The sequence below is a fragment of the Dermochelys coriacea genome, chromosome 4, assembly GCF_009764565.3.
Source record: "Dermochelys coriacea isolate rDerCor1 chromosome 4, rDerCor1.pri.v4, whole genome shotgun sequence".
In the NCBI taxonomy this organism is placed as follows: domain Eukaryota; kingdom Metazoa; phylum Chordata; order Testudines; family Dermochelyidae; genus Dermochelys; species Dermochelys coriacea.
In genome coordinates this window covers 94,522,199-94,543,211 of record NC_050071.1, presented here as the reverse complement: position 1 = coordinate 94,543,211, position 21,013 = coordinate 94,522,199, and the positions used below count along the sequence as shown (strand labels likewise).

General features: G+C 39.8%; 1 protein-coding gene across 1 annotated transcript in view; it reads right to left on the bottom strand.

Moving 5' to 3' along the window:
* TEC (tec protein tyrosine kinase) overlaps positions 1 to 21,013 on the bottom strand; it is an 86,883-nt gene that overhangs the window by 19,048 nt on the left and 46,822 nt on the right. Inside the window, 10 exon segments of the mRNA XM_038400499.2 lie at positions 3,561 to 3,694; positions 4,502 to 4,524; positions 4,526 to 4,596; positions 4,796 to 4,842; positions 6,940 to 7,005; positions 7,918 to 8,102; positions 9,612 to 9,652; positions 11,600 to 11,731; positions 16,494 to 16,575; positions 17,721 to 17,825. Coding sequence (XP_038256427.1) covers positions 3,561 to 3,694; positions 4,502 to 4,524; positions 4,526 to 4,596; positions 4,796 to 4,842; positions 6,940 to 7,005; positions 7,918 to 8,102; positions 9,612 to 9,652; positions 11,600 to 11,731; positions 16,494 to 16,575; positions 17,721 to 17,825 — 886 coding nt within the window.

Below are 21,013 nucleotides of genomic sequence, written 5' to 3'. Positions count from 1 at the left end.
AGTGTCGCTGATTTGAAGGTATACATTGTCCCCAAATGTGAAATAGTTATGGGTGAGGACAAAGTCACAAAGTTCAGCCACCAGGTTAGCCGTGACAGTATCGGGGATACTGTTCCTGACGGCTTGTAGTCCATCTTTGTGTGGAATGTTGGTGTAGAGGGCTTCTACATCCATAGTGGCTAGGATGGTGTTTTTAGGAAGATCACCAATGGACTGTAGTTTCCTCAGGAAGTCAGTGGTGTCTCGAAGATAGCTGGGAGTGCTGGTAACGAAGGGCCTGAGGAGGGAGTCTACATAGCCAGACATCCTGCTGTCAGGGTGCCAATGCCTGAGATGATGGGGCGTCCAGGATTTCCAGGTTTATGGATCTTGGGTAGCAGATAGAATACCCCAGGTCGGGGCTCCAGGGGTGTGTCTGTGCGGATTTGTTCTTGTGCTTTTTCAGGGAGTTTTCTTGAGCAAATGCTGTAGTTTCTTTGGTAACTCTCAGTGGGATCAGAGGGTAATGGCTTGTAGAAAGTGGTGTTGGAGAGCTGCCTAGTAGCCTCTTGTTCATACTCCGACCTATTCATGATGACGAAGGCACCTCCTTTGTCAGCCTTTTTGATTATGATGTCAGAGTTGTTTCTGAGGCTGTGGATGGCACTGTGTTCTGCATGGCTGAGGTTATGGGGTAAGCGATGCTGCTTTTCCACAATTTCAGCTCGTGCACGTCGGCGGAAGCAGTCTATGTAGAAATCCAGGCTGCTGTTTCGACCTTCAGGAGGAGTCCACCCAGAATCCTTCTTTTGTAGTGTTTGGCAGGAAGGTCTCTGTGGGTAATATGTTGGTCAGAGGTGTGTTGGAAATATTCCTTGAGTCTGAGACGTCGAAATAGGATTCTAGGTCACCACAGAACTGTATCGTGGGGGGTGGAGGGGCAAAAAGGAGAGGCCCCGAGATAGGACAGAGTCTTCTGCTGGGCTAAGAGTATAGTTGGATAGTTAACAATATTGCTGGGTGGGTTACGGGAACCATTGTTGTGGCCCCTTGTGGCATATAGTAGTTTTAGATAGCTTAGAGTCCTTTTTCTTTTGTAGAGAAGCAAAGTGTGTTTTTGTAAATGGCTTGTCTAGTTTTTGTAAAGTCCAGCCACGAGGAAGTTTGTGTGGAAGGTTGGTTCTTTATGAGAGTATCCAGTTTTGAGAGCTCATTCTTAATCTTTCCCTGTTTGCTGGAGAGGATGTTGATCAGGTGGTTCCGCATTCAAAAACCAGTTGGAGAACACTTCAATCTCCTCTGGTCACTGGATCACAGACCTAAGAGTGGCTATACTTCAACAAAAAAGCTTCAAAAACAGACTCCAACGAGAGACTGCTGAATTGGAATTAATTTGCAAAACTGGATACATTAACTTAGGCTTGAATAGAGACTGGAATGGATGAGTCATGACACAAAGTAAAACTATTTCCCCATGGTATTTCTCCCTCGCACCCCACCCCCCACTGTTCCCTGATATTCTTGTTAGCTGCTGGAATTAGCCTACCCTTGCTTGTCACCATGAAAGATTTTCCTCCTCCCCCCCCCCCCCCCCCCCCCGCTGCTGGTGATGGCTATCTTAAGTGATCACTCTCCTTACAGTGTGTATGATAACCCATTGTTTCATGTTCTCTCTGTGTGTGTTGTGTGTGTGTGTGTGTGTGGGTGTGTGTGGTATAAATCTCTCCTCTGTTTTTTTCCACCAAATGCATCCGATGAAGTGAACTGTAGCTCACGAAAGCTTATGCTCTAATAAATTTGTTAGTCTCTAAGGTGCCACAAGTACTCCTTTTCTTCATGAGAATATAGTAGTTGTAGTCATGTTGGTCCCAGGATTAGTGAGACAAGGTGGGTGAAATAATATTTTATTAATCCAACTTGTGTTGGTGAAAGAAACAAGCTTTTGATTATACACAGAGCTCTTCAAGTCTAGGAAAGGTACTTTGTGTCACAGGTCAATGCAAGTGGGGGGACAGAATATATAAATAAATAAAAGGTCAGAATATAGTGACAGTTCTTACTTCTAGGAAAAAAAAGAACTGAACTTATTCGTGATGTATTGTATACATCTTTGCTTGTCTTGATCACTTGATGATTACCTGTTCTGGTTTCATTCCCTCTGAGGGCACCTGGCGTTGGCCACTGTCAGAAGACAGGATAATGGGCTAGGACCTTTGGTCTGACCTATTATGGCCGTTCTTAAAAATTGAATCTGTCAGCATTCAGGCCCCTCTGAAACTAAGAACTCTTAAATGTGGCCTACAAGTTCTCTGCTATTGCTAAAATAATTACATTTAGCATCCAGCATAACACCACTGGCTGTTTGAGGAGGGACTGCACCTACTGTAGCTCAGTTGGAAAGGTATAGTCCTCATCAGTATGTTTGGTGAGTAGTGCCATGCAGCTCCCATTTATAATAACAGGAGTCACTCACTTAAAATCCCTTTTATTCAAACTCCGTTTTGACTAAATATTCTACTAATACCTGGTTAGGAAAAGATAATGAACATTAAATGCATAAAGGATAAAATAGAGGGAACAATAACCAAGTCAATAATTTTTTAAAATGAACTAAATTATGATGATAAAATCATTTTTATGTTTTGGAGGAGAGGAATTTGCACTTACCTTGCTTCCAGATTTATTATTTTATAATTATTTATATTCAAATAATGTAACTAAACTTTCCTGAGATAATTCTCAGTGGATCCCAGGTCACTTCAATTTGATGTAAGGCATCTTGCAAATATATCCTTTGAGATGGGATCAACCCACTGTCTGGCTTGAGGGAAAATCACTGTATTGTTGTTTTAATTTCTGTGCACTGGTCAAGATCCTGGAGTGTGTGCTAAAATGGCCAGTGGATTCTGCCTGCTAGCATAACCAGCTACAGGATCATCCCCAGTGCCAAGCCAGGATTGTCTGGTGCCATATGGCTGGTGTACAGGTTCCTAAACCACCCCTTCCTGAGTGCTGGCACAGACAGTGTTGCTAGGATATGTATATACCATTCCTAAGCTGCCGATTCAGACCCTTGAATCTGTTAGTACCTGGTGTTGGCTAAAGCCCTCAGGTTACTCTGGGGTACTAATATTGCACAGAACGCATCAGGATCAGGGGAATGCAAAGGTGAGCTTTACAACACATTTGGAGCCCCTCCCATTGTCCTTATCGATCTGTTCCTAAACCTTAGCCCAGGGATCTAGTCCACTGTGTAGTAAGTTAATGAAAGGATATTGGATGGATTCAAAATTTTATGAAAAGAGTACAGTAAAAAGAAAAAACTATATAGTTCTGAACACTCCCTAATTATGAGGTGTTTGTTCAATGTGTAAAATGTAGAGGTTATTCATGAACCGGAAAGAATAATTTTTTTTAACAAACATTTTAGAGTGACATTATAAACAGAAAATTTTGTAAAGGCAGTGTCTCATAGTCCCTTTAAAGGGCATTTATGGTCTGAAGAGAGACTGTTAAGATGGCATCATCTTCCTATTCAATTGTGCTTCTATTTAATTGACAGAAAAATCAGATGCATTTACCTGCTGCATTATGTTTATGATACTCAATTATCTCTGGAATGGTGTTAAAAAGATGTTTTTCTGCTAGATAGTACTGCTTTGGTGATGTCATTGTTTCTTTTATATGGTAGTGTCTTATTCCTGATGAACCTTCTCTAAAAAACAAGAATGAAAATATGATGGCATTTTTAGGAATGAATCCTGAAGAGAGGTACATGGTAAATAGGAAATGAAATCACCTATATATATATATATATATAAAAAAACTGTATCTATCCCTGCCAGATGGATAAGAGAGAACAAATGGCCACCTGCTTTGTCCCCCCATACAGCAGCTGGAAACAATCACTGTGGTCATGGAGCTCAAAGACTGTGTAAGGTTTGCACTCACTGTGGCAGTACTGTGTCCAGAAAGAAACGGTGATGAGTGGGCCTCACTCTACGTATTGCTCAGTATCACTGGTCCCTTGGGATTAAAGCGCGTGTACCCCACTTCAAAGGTACACTAGCTGTGCTCTCCTTGCCCTTCCTGAAGCTCCTGGAGGCACTGCAGTGCTTTTAAGCACAATGTGTCTCAGACCCTTTTGGCGCAGTAGGAATTTGCACCACTCCCAAAGTGGGGCTTTGTCTTAAAGGCACTATCAAGGCTGTAAAATTTAGGCCAAAACTTCCAAGTTGGATACCTAAAGTTAATTACCTCAGTAAATGGTCCAATTTTAAGAGGTGCTGAGCACCTTCATCTTGCACTGGAAACAGTTGTGTGGTGCTCAGAACCTCTGAAAATCAGGTTACCGCATTTAGATGCCTAACTGGATTCAGGGGGCTAATTTTAGGCATTCCACCTTTTAAAATATTGGTCTTATTCTTTGTTGAACAAATAAATCTCCTTTTTGTAACCTATGAGCTTGTGTATCTATGCAAATCAAATTCAAACAGAAACTGTAATTAGTGGGAACAGTAACTTACCTCCATATTTTGTATAAAGTGGATACTGTATACAGACCCTAGCTGACTAGAATCCTCCTCACCACAAAACCACCTCCTTTATCCTGAAATCAAGCACAATGACAATTTAGGCTCCAGCAATGTTATGGCTGCACCTTTCTTTTACTTGTGCTCCCTGATATTATTTCATGAGTCAGTAATTAACTGATCATTTCGATTTTTAATAAGGAGGAGCTACCTTAAGAGAAATTCACATCTTAACAACTTTGTGCCTGGATTGATACATAATACAAAATACTACCGTCATCTCTGAGAAGGTTGTTCTGCCTTACTTCTGTTCAGATTTCTGCAATACCATCTGAAAAAAAATTCTAAACTCTTAAAGATATTAGCAATTAAAAAACTTACATAAAACCAAAGTGTTGTGCAGTTACTAAGACAGGAAGTCAAACAGCTCTTGTTCTTGAGAACAAGAACTGAATCTATTGAACTATAGTGAATTTACAAGAAGGTTCAGTCATCATTACATTGTGTAGTTTATAGACAGAACACTTCTGAAATAAACCCAATAGGTTCTCACAAAAGCATGGAACGCAATAACATTCTAACAGGTTTCAGAATAGCAGCCGTGTTAGTCTGTATTTGCAAAAAGAAAAGGAGTACTTGTGGCACCTTAGAGACTAATGCCATTGGCATCCGATGAAGTGAGCTGTAGCTCACGAAAGCTTATGCTCTAATAAATTTGTTAGTCTCTAAGGTGCCACAAGTACTCCTTTTCTTTTTGCGAATAACATTCTAGTAATATAACTCACTTTGCAACCAGAATACCTGTCAATTATGTGTATTAACAGCTGTCATTTCATAAAAGACCGTAAGCACTAAAAATCTTAAATAAATCTTGAACAGGCGGTTTACACACCAATCATCTAGTTACTATTGGGCTTATTAGTAAGTTGTTTTTTAATTCAGCAACACTATATGAGTCGGTCAGTTAGATTGGGAGGATGACTGGATCTATTCAGAGCGCAAGTCAGGAGTGAATCAAAGTTTACCTTTGCACACTCCGATCTTGGTGTAGCTCAGTGCACAGCCATCTCTATGTGCTAAGTTAGAACAGCCAAGGGGCTGCTTCAAATTTTATGCCAGTAACTGATAGCCACAGCAGTCAAAACACAGCGTGGGGATTGGCATGGTATGGAATGTCCTGACTATGCCCCCTTTCCTCCTGCTACACTGGGAATAGGTTGGGGAAGAAGTAGCAAATAAGCCTGGCCCCTACATCAGCTCTGCAAAACTAGAAAGTAACACTACAAGGCCAAATCTCTAATAGTGCTCATCTTTTGCACCAGAGTAATGCTCCCTTAACTGGTTAGAACCAGACTACAGCATGCAGGTGACAAGGTGCCAAGTCATTGCACCAGAGAATTCAGCATGATTTCTTCCTATCTCTCCTTATTAATTTCATAGCACAGAGCAAGTCAAGACTCTCAGTAAAAGCCTCAAAGATCAGGGAGTAACATTAGAAAAGAATGAGTAACATCTAATAAAGATGAGAAAAAGAATCCCTAAAGAATATCTATCTTTAGCTAAAAATAGAAATGTGAGTCATAAATAATTTGGACCAAAATTTTGGAATTAATAATGTGGTTTTATAAACTGTTTACATATCTTTTCTTGCAGTTTGATTTTATTTAGTATGATTTCATATGAAACTTTAGTAAGTTTTTAATAGATCAGCACAGTAGTTTAATGCCTGCTCTTGTTCATAACCTGATATTTTAAAACAAAACTTTAATTTGAAGAAACAGACTTACAGAAGAGCTTCATAACTTCCATCCTCTCAAGTCTCTCATAAGTAGTTCATGATTACCCATATTGTTAGTAAAATGCTTGTTGTATTTCCAGTTGTTTATAGCTGATGAGCTGAATTTAATGCACTTATGTTTAACTGCCATGGATATCTCTTGTTCAAATTGGACTTATTGGTCCAGATTCTATCTGGTCATCTACAATCACTGTGCTGCTTATGTTCATTGCTTGGGTACAGTGGAGAATAAAGGACTCTACTTTATTCTTTTACAGTCAGATTCCTTTCAGATGACCATACCACTTCACATTAAAATTTCAACAGAGACTTATAACAGATGAAGTTCCTTAAATGTTTCCCTTGATCTAGCAATACTTCTTTGCTGTTGCTCAAATTTGGACTCAAAAGTACATGCCTGAATCTCCTCTCACTTCTATCATTGTAAATCAGGATATTCACCACCGTGAAACAGTGCAGAGAAAGAAGAAATCAGAAAAAAAATGTATTTGAATCTTTTAAAAAGTTCAATCTCTGATCTTAGTTACATAATCTATACATTTATACAGATTATTTTTAAATATATTCTTGCAATTGCTAAAGCTTAAGTTTATTTTATCCTATTCCCCCTTTCATGCTATATTCACTTACTCATACTGATCAAGGTTGTTGGACTTCTTTCCTGTTACATAGTTGCTTGGAATGTATCCTGTACTTCTAGAAAGAATAAGAGAAACATTACTCATAAACTTTAATCATGATACAATCTGGGTAACAAAATACAGAATGCATGCTTAAAACACAGTTCTTCACACTGCTAATTAGCAAAGGTCACCAGCACTCTTTACCCTTATCATTGATCAGTTCCGATTCTCATTATATAGAGGGTTGTGGGTTTTTTTTTTATTCTGACTCATCTTCCCTGCATCTACTGCGGCTACACTGAATGCAGAAGGGTCAAAGTTAAAATACTGAGCCAAGCCACACTTTTTCTACAGGAAGAATCAGTAGGGGACAAAATGAGAAGCCCTATGCTTCCATGCCAGCTTTGTGCTTTGGTGGTCCTAGCTCCATCCCTGGGGATATACCCCAACTGAGATTGTCGGGAGAATTGAGATGCCTGCTATTCCCCAAAATATACACCACAACAACCCTGCTGTCTTTCACTAACTCAAAATTACCCTGAACAATTTCAATATTGAAGCAGTGAATGTTGGACCATGAAAAGTATCATTAAGACAATGTGAGGTGTCCTAAAACACCTTTAAAAATAAATGGGAAAAGGTATGGGGGAGTGTTTGTTTTTCTATAACATTAAAATTGAGTACATTTTAGTTAAAAATTCTGATATATCACAGGAATTTACTTATAAAAGCCCCAGCTCTTCAAACTGGTTTGTGCAGAACCCACTGGGTTTCAAGGGATTCCGTGTGGGCATAAAGGTCGGATGACATGGATCAGACTGTAGGATTGTGACTCAAAATCAGATACGGGCAGCTAAACACATCTAGTTTTTAGGTACATTATTCTTGTTGTTTAATAGGAATAATCAGTATAAATTACTGCAACAAGGGAATAGTCTTACTCAATAGTGCAGTGGGGTGCAGAAAGGATGGAAATGCATCTCACCCATATTTATCTCTTGCTTTCCACCAATGAATGTCATTTTTTTCAATTATTGTATATTCTTCACCTCTCTCTAGTCTCAAATCATGAGACTCTGCGGGTTGAAAATCATACATTGCTACTACTATTTCCTCATCTTCATCTTCATCATCTTCCTCAGCTGGGGGAACAGGTGGTGGAGGCCTTCGCTGAAAATGAGATAAAATTACTAGTATTCCATTCAAGCAAAGCAAAACACTCATTAAGACATTGAAGACAAAGGCCAGGTCAATTCTGAGCTTTTCAAAAAACTAGTTAGTTGAGCTCCAAGGCCCTATACTCAACTTGAGGCATTTGGGCGTAACATCATAACTTTTGAATGCCAGCGGTGATCAATTCCAAAATGTGAGGGAATGTGTAGGCGTCAATAAGCAGAGCCCTGCTGATTTGGGGAAAATTGGAAAATTTGAAGGGGGAAAATGGGAAACGTAGCCCCTGCCATCTGTTCAGTACAGCCAAAGCTTCAAGCACCTCTGCAACTCTCTAGAGAGCAAAAAACGGTTGATATCACCCATTAAACATCTCTAAGCATAACAATACCTCAATCTCAGTTCTGCTTATCCTCCCATTAGAGTTTAACCTGTTGCCGCCCCAGGTCCCCTAGGATTATCTTCCACACAGAAAGAAAGAGAAAAAATAATGGTGGGGAAAGAAGAATTAGGGGAGATCCTGGCATTGGGTGAGGGGGAAAGGGGGGCACCCAACCACTACCATGATGGGAATGCAGGGGCATGAGGAAAGAGGGAGCATACATAGCTCCTGGCATGAGAGGAAAGAAAGATGGGGCAAGGGTAGAAGGGGGAAATAGGGGACCCGGTATAAGGGAGAGGAGGAATGGGGGGATACTGAGCCCTTGGCAGGGGAAGATTGAAGGACTCTGGCAGGCAGAGAAAGGATGCACATCAAGCCCCTGGCATGGGGTGGGGAGGAGAATGGAGGACCTTGGTTATAGGGGGAATACACACACACAACTCCTGGCATGGGGGAAAAGGGAATGGATGGCACACTAGAAGCTGTGGCATGGGAGAAAGGAGGGAATGCAGGTGTAATGCAGAGTCCCTGGCATGAAAGAAGGGGTGGAGCTTGCAGCAAGCCCCTGAAATAGAGGGGGATGAGTGGGTTGGCGCACTGGGAGCTTCTGGGGAGAATAGAGTGATGCAAGGAGCCCTGGTATGTGCAATAAATTCGGCCTAAAGAAACAACAAAGTGCACAACTCCCTATTTATTAACAGACAGCTGAATATTTAGGTGTCCTGTTATAAAGAGGGTTCTCTTTACATGTATGGTATTGAACAGTTTAGGCAAATTTGTTAAGCATTTTACATACTGGCTTATTTTTTTAAATAATTAACTATAAAAGGGCCCAATCTTATAAACATTTGTCCCCAACCATAATGGCTACTATGGTGAGTACTCTAATTCGAATCAACAGGGCTATTCAAAGTAATAATCACTATGGTCAATCCAAATCCCACTGTAATTAATAGAAAGTCCATTGATGTCAGTTTGAGCTGGATCAGGCTCTATGCCTGGCAGTGCTTGCAAGATTGGGACCCTAATCCTTGAAGAAACATATTATAGTGAGCCTAAGTACTACATACAAAACCCTTCTCAGTCAATTGCAGTGAACTACTCAGTGTTCTGAAGATTCCACCTACCTTATTTGTATCTGGTATTAGAGAGGGTGATTTCCTTATGCCTAAAAGCAATGCAATAGAAGTAACTATGTTACATTTATAAATATATTGATAAACAATAATATAAAAGATTTTAAAATTCCGACAAGATTTTAACATCTTAACCAGCCCTCCAAATAGTACAAACTTTAACTCCTAGAAAACAAAAACAGCTCTGTAAACCCACACTTAGTACGACAAAATGTAAATTGAATTTAGTGGAAAAGTGCATGCCTGGCAGACCTAAAGACTGAAGTCTTCATCTATCCACAGAAAAAATGTAAAGTCCATCTCAGGAAAAAAATCATTAAGTTGACATTAAAATTGTGAGTATATAGCAGTAATTTGAAGATTAAAAACTAAAAGGAATTCTTTTTAAAAGCCTCAAACCCACCAAAGACTATTCAAAATTAAATTTAAAAGAAACTTCCTGCCTGCACAGTTTAGGTGGTGAATAGGAGATGATCTCCCTCCTGATGACCTCAGGAGATACTCAGAGGCCTGGGAAAAACTCGTTGCTTGAGCCCTTTTTTGTGTCTTTATGATATATAGAGAAGGCTTGAAAAGATTTATGTCTGTTCGCCGCCGCGCTGCTCCTTCACTCAAAAAGAGGCATTTTTTTCTTTCTTTTGTTTTTTACATTAAAACTCAGTCCTATTTAGCCTGGAGGACTCCACTGTACACATGTCAGGGCAGGGATTATCTTCCGTTTGTATAGGGCCTAGCAGAATCAGGCCGACCATGATCCTGACTGAGGCCTTTTGGTGCTACAGTACAAATAATAAATAATAATAATAATTTATTAATCAGGCCTTACACATTTCTAAATATGCTAGACTACACTGTTGCCATTTAAGGCCCTAATAAGTCCACTGACTTCAGTTGGACTTAAGCATGTGCTTAAGTGCTTTCCTTAATATGGATGCTTTCCTGAATCGGGGTCTAAATTAATTCTATACATACAGATGTAGTATTTACTATAGTTGGGGCCAGTTTGCACGCCAGATTGCATCTATACTGTTGTGCATTCACAACCCATAAACTACATGTGCAAACAGCAACATGTATATGGAAATCAGAGTTCAGCTAGGTTTGGGCACACAAAGTCTGGTGTACACATTTATGAAAATTTTGTCCTATTTCCCTACATGTATTGATCCTGATTCTCTTCTTCTATCATTTTTACACTGGTGTAATTATACTGACTCCAACAGTTATTCTTAATTTCCACTGGTATAAGTGATAAAAATATCAGGTTCATAGAATCATAGGACTCAAAGGGACCTCAAGAGATCATCTAGTCCAGTTCCCTGCATTCATAGCAGGACTAAGTATTATCTAGACCATCCCTGGCAGGTGTTGTCTAAACTGCTCTTAAATATCTCTGATGGAGATTCCAGTGCTTAACCACCCTGACAGCTAGGAAGTTTTTTCCTAATGTCCAACCTAAACCACCATTGCTGCAATTTAAAGCCCATTGCTTCTTGTCGTATCCTCAGAAGATAAGGAGAACAATTTTTCTCCCTCTTCCTTGTTACAACCTTTTATGTACTTGAAAACTGTTATGTTTTACCTTCAGTCTTCTCTTCCTCCAGATTAAACCCAATTTTTTCAATCTTCCGTCACGGGTCACGTTTCTAGACTTAATTTTTGTTGCTCTTCTCTGGACTTTCTCCAATTAAAGTGGACTTTGTCACATCTTTCCTGAAATGTGGCCATCAGAACTGGGCACAATACTCCAGTTGAGGCCTAATCAGTCAGAAGTCTCGTGTCTTTCTTACAACACTTCTGCTAATACACCCAGAACGATTGCTTTTTTTGCAAGTGTTAAACAAATCTAATAAATCATGAGTGAACAGTGTAATTCAGATACTATGATAATAAGGATCATATAGGATCATAATAAGGATCATATAAGTATGATAGATGAAAATCAAGCTAAAATGATAATATAGGAAAAACGTATGTACTTACTGTTTTCAAAAGATTGTATTTTTCACAGCCAGGTGCTAACTTTTCTGTTTGTCTGCAACATTGATAAATTCCTTCTGTCCAGAATTTAGGATGATACTTTACCATTATATTACTATTTTTCTTTATTTCTATAAAAGGTAAATGGTAAATAGATTAAGGCACAAAAAAACTCTAATAAGAATAATTTCATGTTAATTCATAAATACTATAACACTTAACATAAGGGCATAATCAATACTACTTCTGGTACTTATTGCAATGTTACTACTCTTGAAAGATTCATTACAAATTAATGTGGATGTCATACAGTCATAATGTAGGTGATAATTTCATCAAGCTACAGGATGACTTCTCCACAAGAATACTTTTGGGAGCCCAGACTATTGTTTAAGAATTCACTTTAATGGAGCTAGATGAAACAGTCCAGCATTTTAGGGTAGCTTTATTATGAAGAGCATCAGGTAACAGCATTGCCTATCTCAAGATTTCCTGATATGTGACACAGTGATAATGCCGCTGAGTGCATTATCTAATCAGCAAAGTATTGCTGCCTACAGTTTTTCTGAAGCTCTGAATCTGAGGGGTTCAGTTTCAGAAATGTACAGCTAGTAAATAGCCCAGAAGAAAGGCCAAACATGATGTAATGTGAGCTGCTCTCACAGGAACCTACTTTTATTGACCTAAGTCTGAACCTAGTTAACCTGTACCATCAATAGCTCTGTTTACCTTAAAAGAAATAGCAATACATAATATTACAAATGTAATATTCCAACTCATTGTCCTGCATTGACAGGGATACAGGGCAAGTGGTGGCCTCTCTGACAACATTCTGCAGACGCTGATTTTTTCATCAGGGCCTTTTACACAAACCCTTAGATAGCCATATGTTTTACTGCACCTGCAGTAATTGTGATTATAGTACATGGAATGACATAGACCTGAAAGTACAAAAGGAGTTAGGTACCTAATTCACTATTTTAAGTGCCTTAGACCTGGTTTTGGCACCAGTGTGATGCACAAAACCACCTGCCAAACCCTGTAGGCACCCGAACTCACTTCTGCCTAAGTTTATGCAGTAAAAGTTCCCTAGGCACCTATGTTTCTGCCTCTGGGCATACACATTGCTGCCTCCCACTAGGTATTCAGGCACCTATCTCCCTGCCTGTGTCCAAGAGTGATTTACAAAAAAGGGGAAGATAGGCTTTCGTTGGCCACCAAGTCACATATGGGGTCCAATCCGGTATATGTTTTGAGAAGCCACCTGCTGGATTGGGCCCCTCAGGTGAGTTCACACAAAACAGCTGTGGGAGGGGAAGGCCTCCTTGATATCTTTTAGCCCAGTGGTTAGGGTTCTAACCCAGTGGTTAGGGAGACCACTGGTTCAGGTCCATGCTCCACCTGAGAGGGGTGGGTGGGAAGAAAAGATTTGCCAACTCTCAGGGGAGTACTTTAACCATTTGGCTACAGGATATTCTGATGAGAGGCTTCATTAATCTCTCCAGTTGAAGCTGTTGCACTCTGGATAATAATTAGAATGTCTAGAGCAGGAAGACTGGATCCCAGGTTTCACACCTCCTGTTGAGTGCGCTAACCACCAGACTGTGGAGTCATTCTCATCTCTGTGCTCATGGGTTGGTTTGTTTTTCCTCTCTCTCTCTCTCTCTCATGTCATTTGGGCCAGAGAGTGAGAGAATTCACAAGCATGAGACACAGCTGGTATAGCTTAAATGCTTGGAAGCTGGGGCAAAGAATCATCTTGTTTACAGCCCCCACCGTTCCTCCAACACATGCACGTACTGCTGCAGTGCATAGTTTAAGCTGCACACTAAATCAGGCCCAGCGTGTCAGCTTACAGGGATATATCTGCTTTTTAGTACTTTACTGCTCTACTAAAATATTTCCAGCAGTAGATTTGTAGAGAAAAACGGTTTGAACTTGAAGTAGCAAAGTCAAGAAAGCAGTAGCACTGCAGTAATTAATTTACAAAGTGATTTGCTCATAAACGGTCTCAAAATGCATTAGCGGTTTAAATTGATATCCAAACTACTCGTATGGATCATATCACCTATCACCAAAATTGTCTGCTACTGGATGAAAGCAGCAACTGTTATACTGTGCACAGAAAAGCTAAACAAAATTTAGAACAGGAAATTACGCATAATATCAATGACACTGCAAGGAGAAATTTAGATAGGCAAGACTTAACTGCCAAAGATAGAATGTGGACCAACCTACCAACATTACCAAATCCTTTTCTTGCAAAAAGTAGCTTTGAGATCTTAATGATCACAAGTGGTCAAAACTTCAGTTTACACATCATCCAAAAAATAGCACCTACCGCAGCACAGTGCTTCCTGATATCTTATTGAAGAATTGGTTCAGGGTGATTCAGAGATAAGCATGCTATACATTGAATCACAAATAGCACTTCCTACAGTGGCGGTTATTAGAAGATTTCCATGTCTGACCCTTCTTATCTTGTGATAATGACAGTATTGTAGCATAAGGTATTCTTAATTTCTGCCCCCAGGGACTTTACAAGCTATCTTTTTGTTCTGTGTTTGTACAGAATGTAGCACACAAGGTCCTGATCTGTCCTGGGCTCCCGGTGCTACCTCAATACAAATAATTATGGCCCTACCAAATTCACGGCCATGAAAAATGTGTAACGATCAGGAAACCTGATCTCCTTCGTGCAATCTGGCTACTGTAGGGAGGAGCAAGTCTGAGTGTGCCCCAATCGGAGGCTTCTACCATGGGATGAGCTACAGCTGCTAGTGCCAGCCGGGCTGGGGAGGGACTGGACTTCCTGTTCTCCTACAGGGGCCGCTCCTGGAGCCAGGTCAGACCCATCTCTGGGAACCTCCCCCGGCTGCAGGAAGCCATGGCTGCTAGATGGGAGTCCAGCTTTGAAGGCAGCACAGAAGTGAGGGCGGTTGTCCAGCCCCCAACCTGGGTGGGAGGCTGTGACTCCATCTGTCAGCCCCTGACCCAGGTGGAGATGCTGCTGAGAAAACCTGGGCATATGGTAACCCTTCCCCCCATACCCGTGAGTTACCCTTACTTTTGCACTGCTGCTGGCAGTGGCACTGACATTAGAGCTTGGCACCTGGCCAGCAGCTGCTGCTGTCCAGTTGCCCAGCTCTGATGGCAGCGCTCCTGCCAGCAGCAGCAGTACAGAAGTAAGGGTGGCATTCCCACGACCCCCCCTACAATAGCCTTGCACTACATACACCCACGATCCCCTTTTGGGTTGGGACCCACACACTTATAACACTGAGAAATTTCAGATGTAAACATCTAAAATAATGAAACTGATTATTTTACAATCTTATGACCATTAAATTGACCAAAATGGACCGTGAATTTGGTAAGGTCCTACAGATAATAGACTGTAATATTACTAAGGGGTACATCTGAAAATCTTAGTCCAGGGTTTCTCATGATCCAAATTTAGGTTGCCAGAATGTGTCAAAGGGTCATATGGGAAGCCAGGGGTGAGAGGGATCCTGCCAAGGAGGTTGGAAGGTCCTGGAGGCATGTTGGGAAGGTGATTGCAGAAACCCGCACAACACTCACCGTTTAGTGGCAGTTCCTGTGGATCCAATCCTGCAAGGCTGGCTGGGTTCAGCTCCCCACTCCAGGCTTTGGGACCTGGTGCATAGGGTTGCAGGTCCTCTCAGGTTTATCCTAACCGCCCCTTATCATGATGACGGGAGATCATCTGGGCCAAATTTCAGTGAGTGGTGTTGTGACCCCATGCACCAAGTTGCACTGCCACTCACATTTGACCTGGACGGACCCCCGTTTGGGGCTGGGCCAAACCTGCCACAACACCCAGAGCAGGGAGCCAAGCCCAGCCAGCCCCACAGAACATGAGTCACAGGTTTTACCATGGTATGCTTGTTTGGTATTAAATTATGTTAGTACTAGTATTATGTTAAAGAAATATTTAATAAATCAGATTTTTTTTACACTAAAGCCATTACTGGGTTGCGACAGGCCATCAAGATTTATAAATGGATCCTGAGCCCAAAAACGTTGAGAACCACTGTTTTAGTCAGTTGACCTTAATATTATTAATAACATAAGGATAATTTAAAGAATTTTTAAAAAGGCAAATGTCTGAAATGTGGCTATTGAGTCCAACTTTCCTGAACAGCACAAGATTATAGCTTTCACCAAAGGCATGAAACAGAAGTTTTCTTAGAAAAATGACAATAACTGGTTACATCTGAAGGTGAAAGAAATTCCTATGGAAATCAGCTCTCAGAAGAAGGTTGACAAATCTGTTGAATATACAGGAACTGATCATTTTCTCCTCACACAAGTGTAAGTTAGTGCCCTGTTTGTTCATTCCCTCTGAAGCACCTTGCACCAGCCACTGTTGAAAGACAGGATACTGGTCCAGATGAACCACTGATCTGACCCAGTATGGACATTCTTATGATTCTTACTTAAATCAGGAGTAACTATTAAAGTCAATGGAGTTACACTGGTGTAAAATCAGCATAAGTGAGAGGAGAATAAGGCTCATAATATTTACATTTATAAATATTTATATTTTCTGTACATGATCAGTGACATTAACTACATGGATAAGATGACTTATAGATTGTGCAACACCATAGGGGTCAAATTCTGCTTACAATTATGACAATGCGAATCAAGAATAATTTCAGTGACATCATTGAGGTTACTTCATATTTACAGAGGCATGATTGAAGCAGAATGTTGTAGTGTATGATATAAACCAATGCAAAATCTGTCCCAATACATATATAAGCCATTAAACGAACAGCATACAAGTTTGTACTTCATATTTTCTAGTTCAAGCAATTGCCTTGCCTCTTAAGGCTTCACATATTAACCTTAAGAAGTTGTCTTTACCTTCCTTAAGATTCCTCACCCACTGATCCCTGCTGTGTGCGTTGGGCGCAAAAATGTAAAGTGTATTAGCATCATATACAATCTGAAAATAAATCAAATGAAATATAAATAATGTTTATATGGCAATAATTTTGAACTTGATTCTTAGTAAATACCATCTAGTGTAAACATATTTCTTGGCTAACAGGCTCAGAAAAACTAACAAATCTGTATTCATCAGCCAAAATGAGTGAAATGCAAAAAGCATAAATGGTGAAAAATTAGACTTAAAAATTCTTTCACTTTTAATAATCTAAATTGCTGTTGATAGGACAAATAAGGAATTTTAAATTATATGTTATAATCACAGTGTTCCTTTAACCATTTGCTTGGCAATTTCTTTTGTTTATTCTTCACCCTGGGTTTCTTTAAAAAAAAAATTAACTAGTGTCATTTTGTAATTAGACGTCCCTCTGTACATGTCATTTTACAACTTCTTATGATTCCATATTGCCCTAGATAACTTCTTGCACTGTCTTCTTCATTTGCATTGGCATTTTAATTTTTCTTTCTTTCATTGGTAAAAAGTAGGCATTATTGTTAGGCAGAAGAGGCCAGATTCTCAGTTATACTAGTTAAAATCCAGAGTAATCTGGCTAGGATTAAAACAACGAGGAGTCTGGTGGCACCTTAAAGACTAAGTTTTATTTGGGCATAAGATTTGTGGTCAAAAAACCCACTTCTTCAGATCTGATCTGAAGAAGTGGGTTTTTTACCCACAAAAACTTATGCCCAAATAAATCTGTTAGTTTTTAAAGTGCCACTGGACTCCTTGTTTTTGTGGATACAGACTAACGCGGCTACCCCTCTGATACTTCACTAGGATTTACACTGTTGCAAATGAGAGAGAATCTGACCCAAAATAATTTGTTTAAACTTTTCCCTTCTGAGCCCTTTCCTTCCATTGTGAAATTAAATGAAGTAAACAATTTTTTTGAATTATTCCAAAACATATATTGAATTTAAAAACCTAAATGGACTTGATTCTCCCTGACACTAATGTCAATTGGGTTAGCTACACTGAAATTATTTAAAACAGGTGTAAGTGAGAGAGAAATCAAGCCCAGTATCTGAAGACAGTTCATTAAAATCATCAGAAGCAAACTACAAGGTAAATAACAAATATAAAATAACTGAGATATGTTGAAAAACAGAGTATAACATTTTAAATAAACCAAATGAACTTACCTGAAATGGATATTTATTTTGACAGGGAATAATGGCACCATCATTCTTCACAATTTCAACACACTTGATTTTAGCAATATCAACAGATCCCTTTCTGTATTTTTTCTGTTTAAAAAAAAAACAAGCCATATGTGATCCATTGTGGAGCAAAAAAGAAATGTGCTGTAGGGTTGCACCACCAGAGATTATGCACCTGTTGCAGGAGTGACAGGTTCTGTGGCTTGTGATGCACAGGAGGTCAGACTAGATGACCATGGTGATCCCTGGTGGCCTTAAAGTCTATGAGTCTGTAATCATGTAATCTTTGGGTCACATGACCTTTTCCATAGCCAGCTGTGTTGAAGAATATAAAATTTAAGGTTCTTCACTTTAAATAATTTGATTCAAACTACTACAAAGAAAGCAAAAATTCACAGAGCAATTACAGTCCAGGCAGTGTCCCTCTGAATATTTTTACAATCAATTAACAGAACTGATGCAAAATTCTGTAGGTTAAACACCTGTAGTTTTATGATACTGTAATCTAAGGGCTTGTCTACATGTACATATTGTTCACAGCAAATTGAAATATAAATCTACCCTGCTTTGAAACGTGAACAGATGAAGTACACTAGGGAACTTTTAGTGTGTGGCAGCAGGGGTCACAGGGATACTTTGTGTGTGGCAGGTTAGTGCAGAATAGATTTACATCCCATTTTGCCATGAACTAAGTGTTGGTGTAGACAAGCCCATAGTGAAAAAATACTTCAAAGTTTTACTTTATAGCATTCTATAAGACATTTGTTCAATAAACTCAAAGACACTACTTTCCAAGATTTCAACTCTCCAAAGCAAGAATAAATATTTATGCTTTTTTGAAGTTGTCTTGTTACAGAAGAACTATATACCAGGAGGGTCATTCTAGACGAAAAGAGTCTCCGGGTTTAATTCTGCTACTATAGTAAATTGTGGGTAGTTAAGAGTTACTTTTACATCAGTTTTACACTTGTGTAAGAGTAGCATCTAGCCTCAGCACAAGTAGTTTAAGAAATATCTCTTATAGACCTTAGAGTATACACATATAAACCTGCTGTATCTTCAACCCTAGTATGAACTGAAGGGAAAGGATTGGACCACATGTCATTCTGGGAGAGGCAGAAACTTAGTTCTGTATTTAGCTCATAGAGTACTATAGCCTATAGGATCTAGCAGCTGAAGAGCTTTCAGCACTTCCCACTACATCATGGTGTGCATGTGTCATTCATTACCGTGTATCTGAGCAGGCTTGGTTATCCAGCTCACTAATTAAAATGCTTTAAACCAGGAACTATTTTATTATGTATCTGTGCAGTACCCACCAAAGTGGAGGTACCTGATCTATTTGGAGTCTCTGGGTGTTATAGTCATCAAAATAATACATAGTTTTTGTGATGTAACTTTGTTAAAAGAATTTTAAGGTTGCAAAGTCAAACATTCAAAAGTTATGAAATGCCAAAATTAAGGGTGCCTGTGCAGTCTTAATTCACCCCACATAGTATTTTCTCTACAAAACCCTTGCCTCGTTCAATGACTAAGTAGTTATTCAAAATATTTTTATCCTCCTCATTCAGTGTGTGGCTCCAGACATTATTTACCACACACCATTCAAACCCTGAACCAAATAGAATATTATAAAAAGATGCAGAAAACTTCTTTTCCTGACTCAGAACTCACCAGGAAATATGCCTAGGTGTGCACAAAGATGACAGCAATTATCAAAGAGATGGCAAATGACAGTATGAACTGCCTAGCAGAAAGCATGCATCATTCCTCATTTATTCTAGCTACTGATGGCAGCAATGATGCAGGCATCAGCAAACTGCTCCCACTCCATTATTCAACATTTTGATGACAGCAAAGATAAAGTGATCATCTTGTTGCTGTACAGGTTGGGAATTAAAGCTTTTGAATTAAAATATGGAGGCCAGGAAAATCCCTTTGTTAAACAGTTTGACTTTTGGAAGTGACAATGCTTTTGTCATGATGGTCTTGCACAAGGGTATTGCAGCATTTATTTGAGAGCAACATTATCTGCTTTTCTTGTGGGTTGCCCATGTCACATGGTGCACATCATGGCTGAGAGAAGTGTGAAGTCCTCACCTGCCACCACAGATGAACTCCTGATTGATATCTACTGTTATATTGACAAGAACACCAAGCATCACTGGGAGCTCATTTTGTCAGAAGCTGTCCTAAGTAGAGGTCCATAAGATACTGAAGCACATAAGCACACACTGGCTGTCACCTGGCCTATGTCTGACTCGGCTCATCCAGCAGTGGGAACTATTGACCACGTTCTCTGGCTGAAGCAGCTAAGTCCAAAGGAATGCATTCATGCAGCACCAAGTGCAAATCTATGCCTGTCAATCTGCACCGTACTCCTTTGCAGCAACATAAAACTGACACAGGTGCCAATAAGTCGTGTGCTAAGGTGACAAGCCAACAAAACCAGTCTATAAGTGACAACCTATTGAAAATCATACAGAGCAGAGATCAGCAACACCAGCAAAAACCAATCAGGTGTAGCCACCATCAACCGCCAGTCATCAATGTCAAAATCATCACTGCAAAACAAGGATCATCCAAAAAGATCATCACGACAGCAAGCCTACAGAGCAAGTTGCTGATGCCAAACATGACAAATTAACTAAACTGACTTCAGACGCCATCACTGTGCCGAAACAAACTGCGAAACAAACTGGCATTGAAAGTTTTTGCGGTAATATAAGACACTTAAAGTTTGTTTGTGAAAAAATCAGTATTGCCTATTTTTGACTACATGATCCCGATCTTTGACAAATTAAACACATCAAATGCAAAAAGAGGAATCTCTGATTCAGATACCAAGACAACAGCTGTTCAGTCTTCTAAACGAACTTCTTGTCAGGTTACCAAGCCATTAGTGATTGTAGAAGCAAAGTGAAGTAGAGTACAACCTCACTTCTAATCAGAAGGATGGCAAGGATATTATGACACATTATTTTATCAGAGACAACTCAGACTCTCAGCAGTCATCAAGTCCTACTTCTCTTTCAGAGAACATCATGAGGCTGATAGACATAGACTTGGAGCCATTCTTCTATTCAGTTAATTGGTACCACCGAGAGGTGGACACATACATAGCGTAGAAACTGCTTCTGCTTGATCCTATAGTACAACATGCAGAAGTAGCTAACATTGCATTCAGAATAACGGCTACATACAATGATACTGCATTCTTCGTGCAGCACCTTCCATCTCTGCTGAGGGATCAATTTCAGCAAGACGCAAAGCAG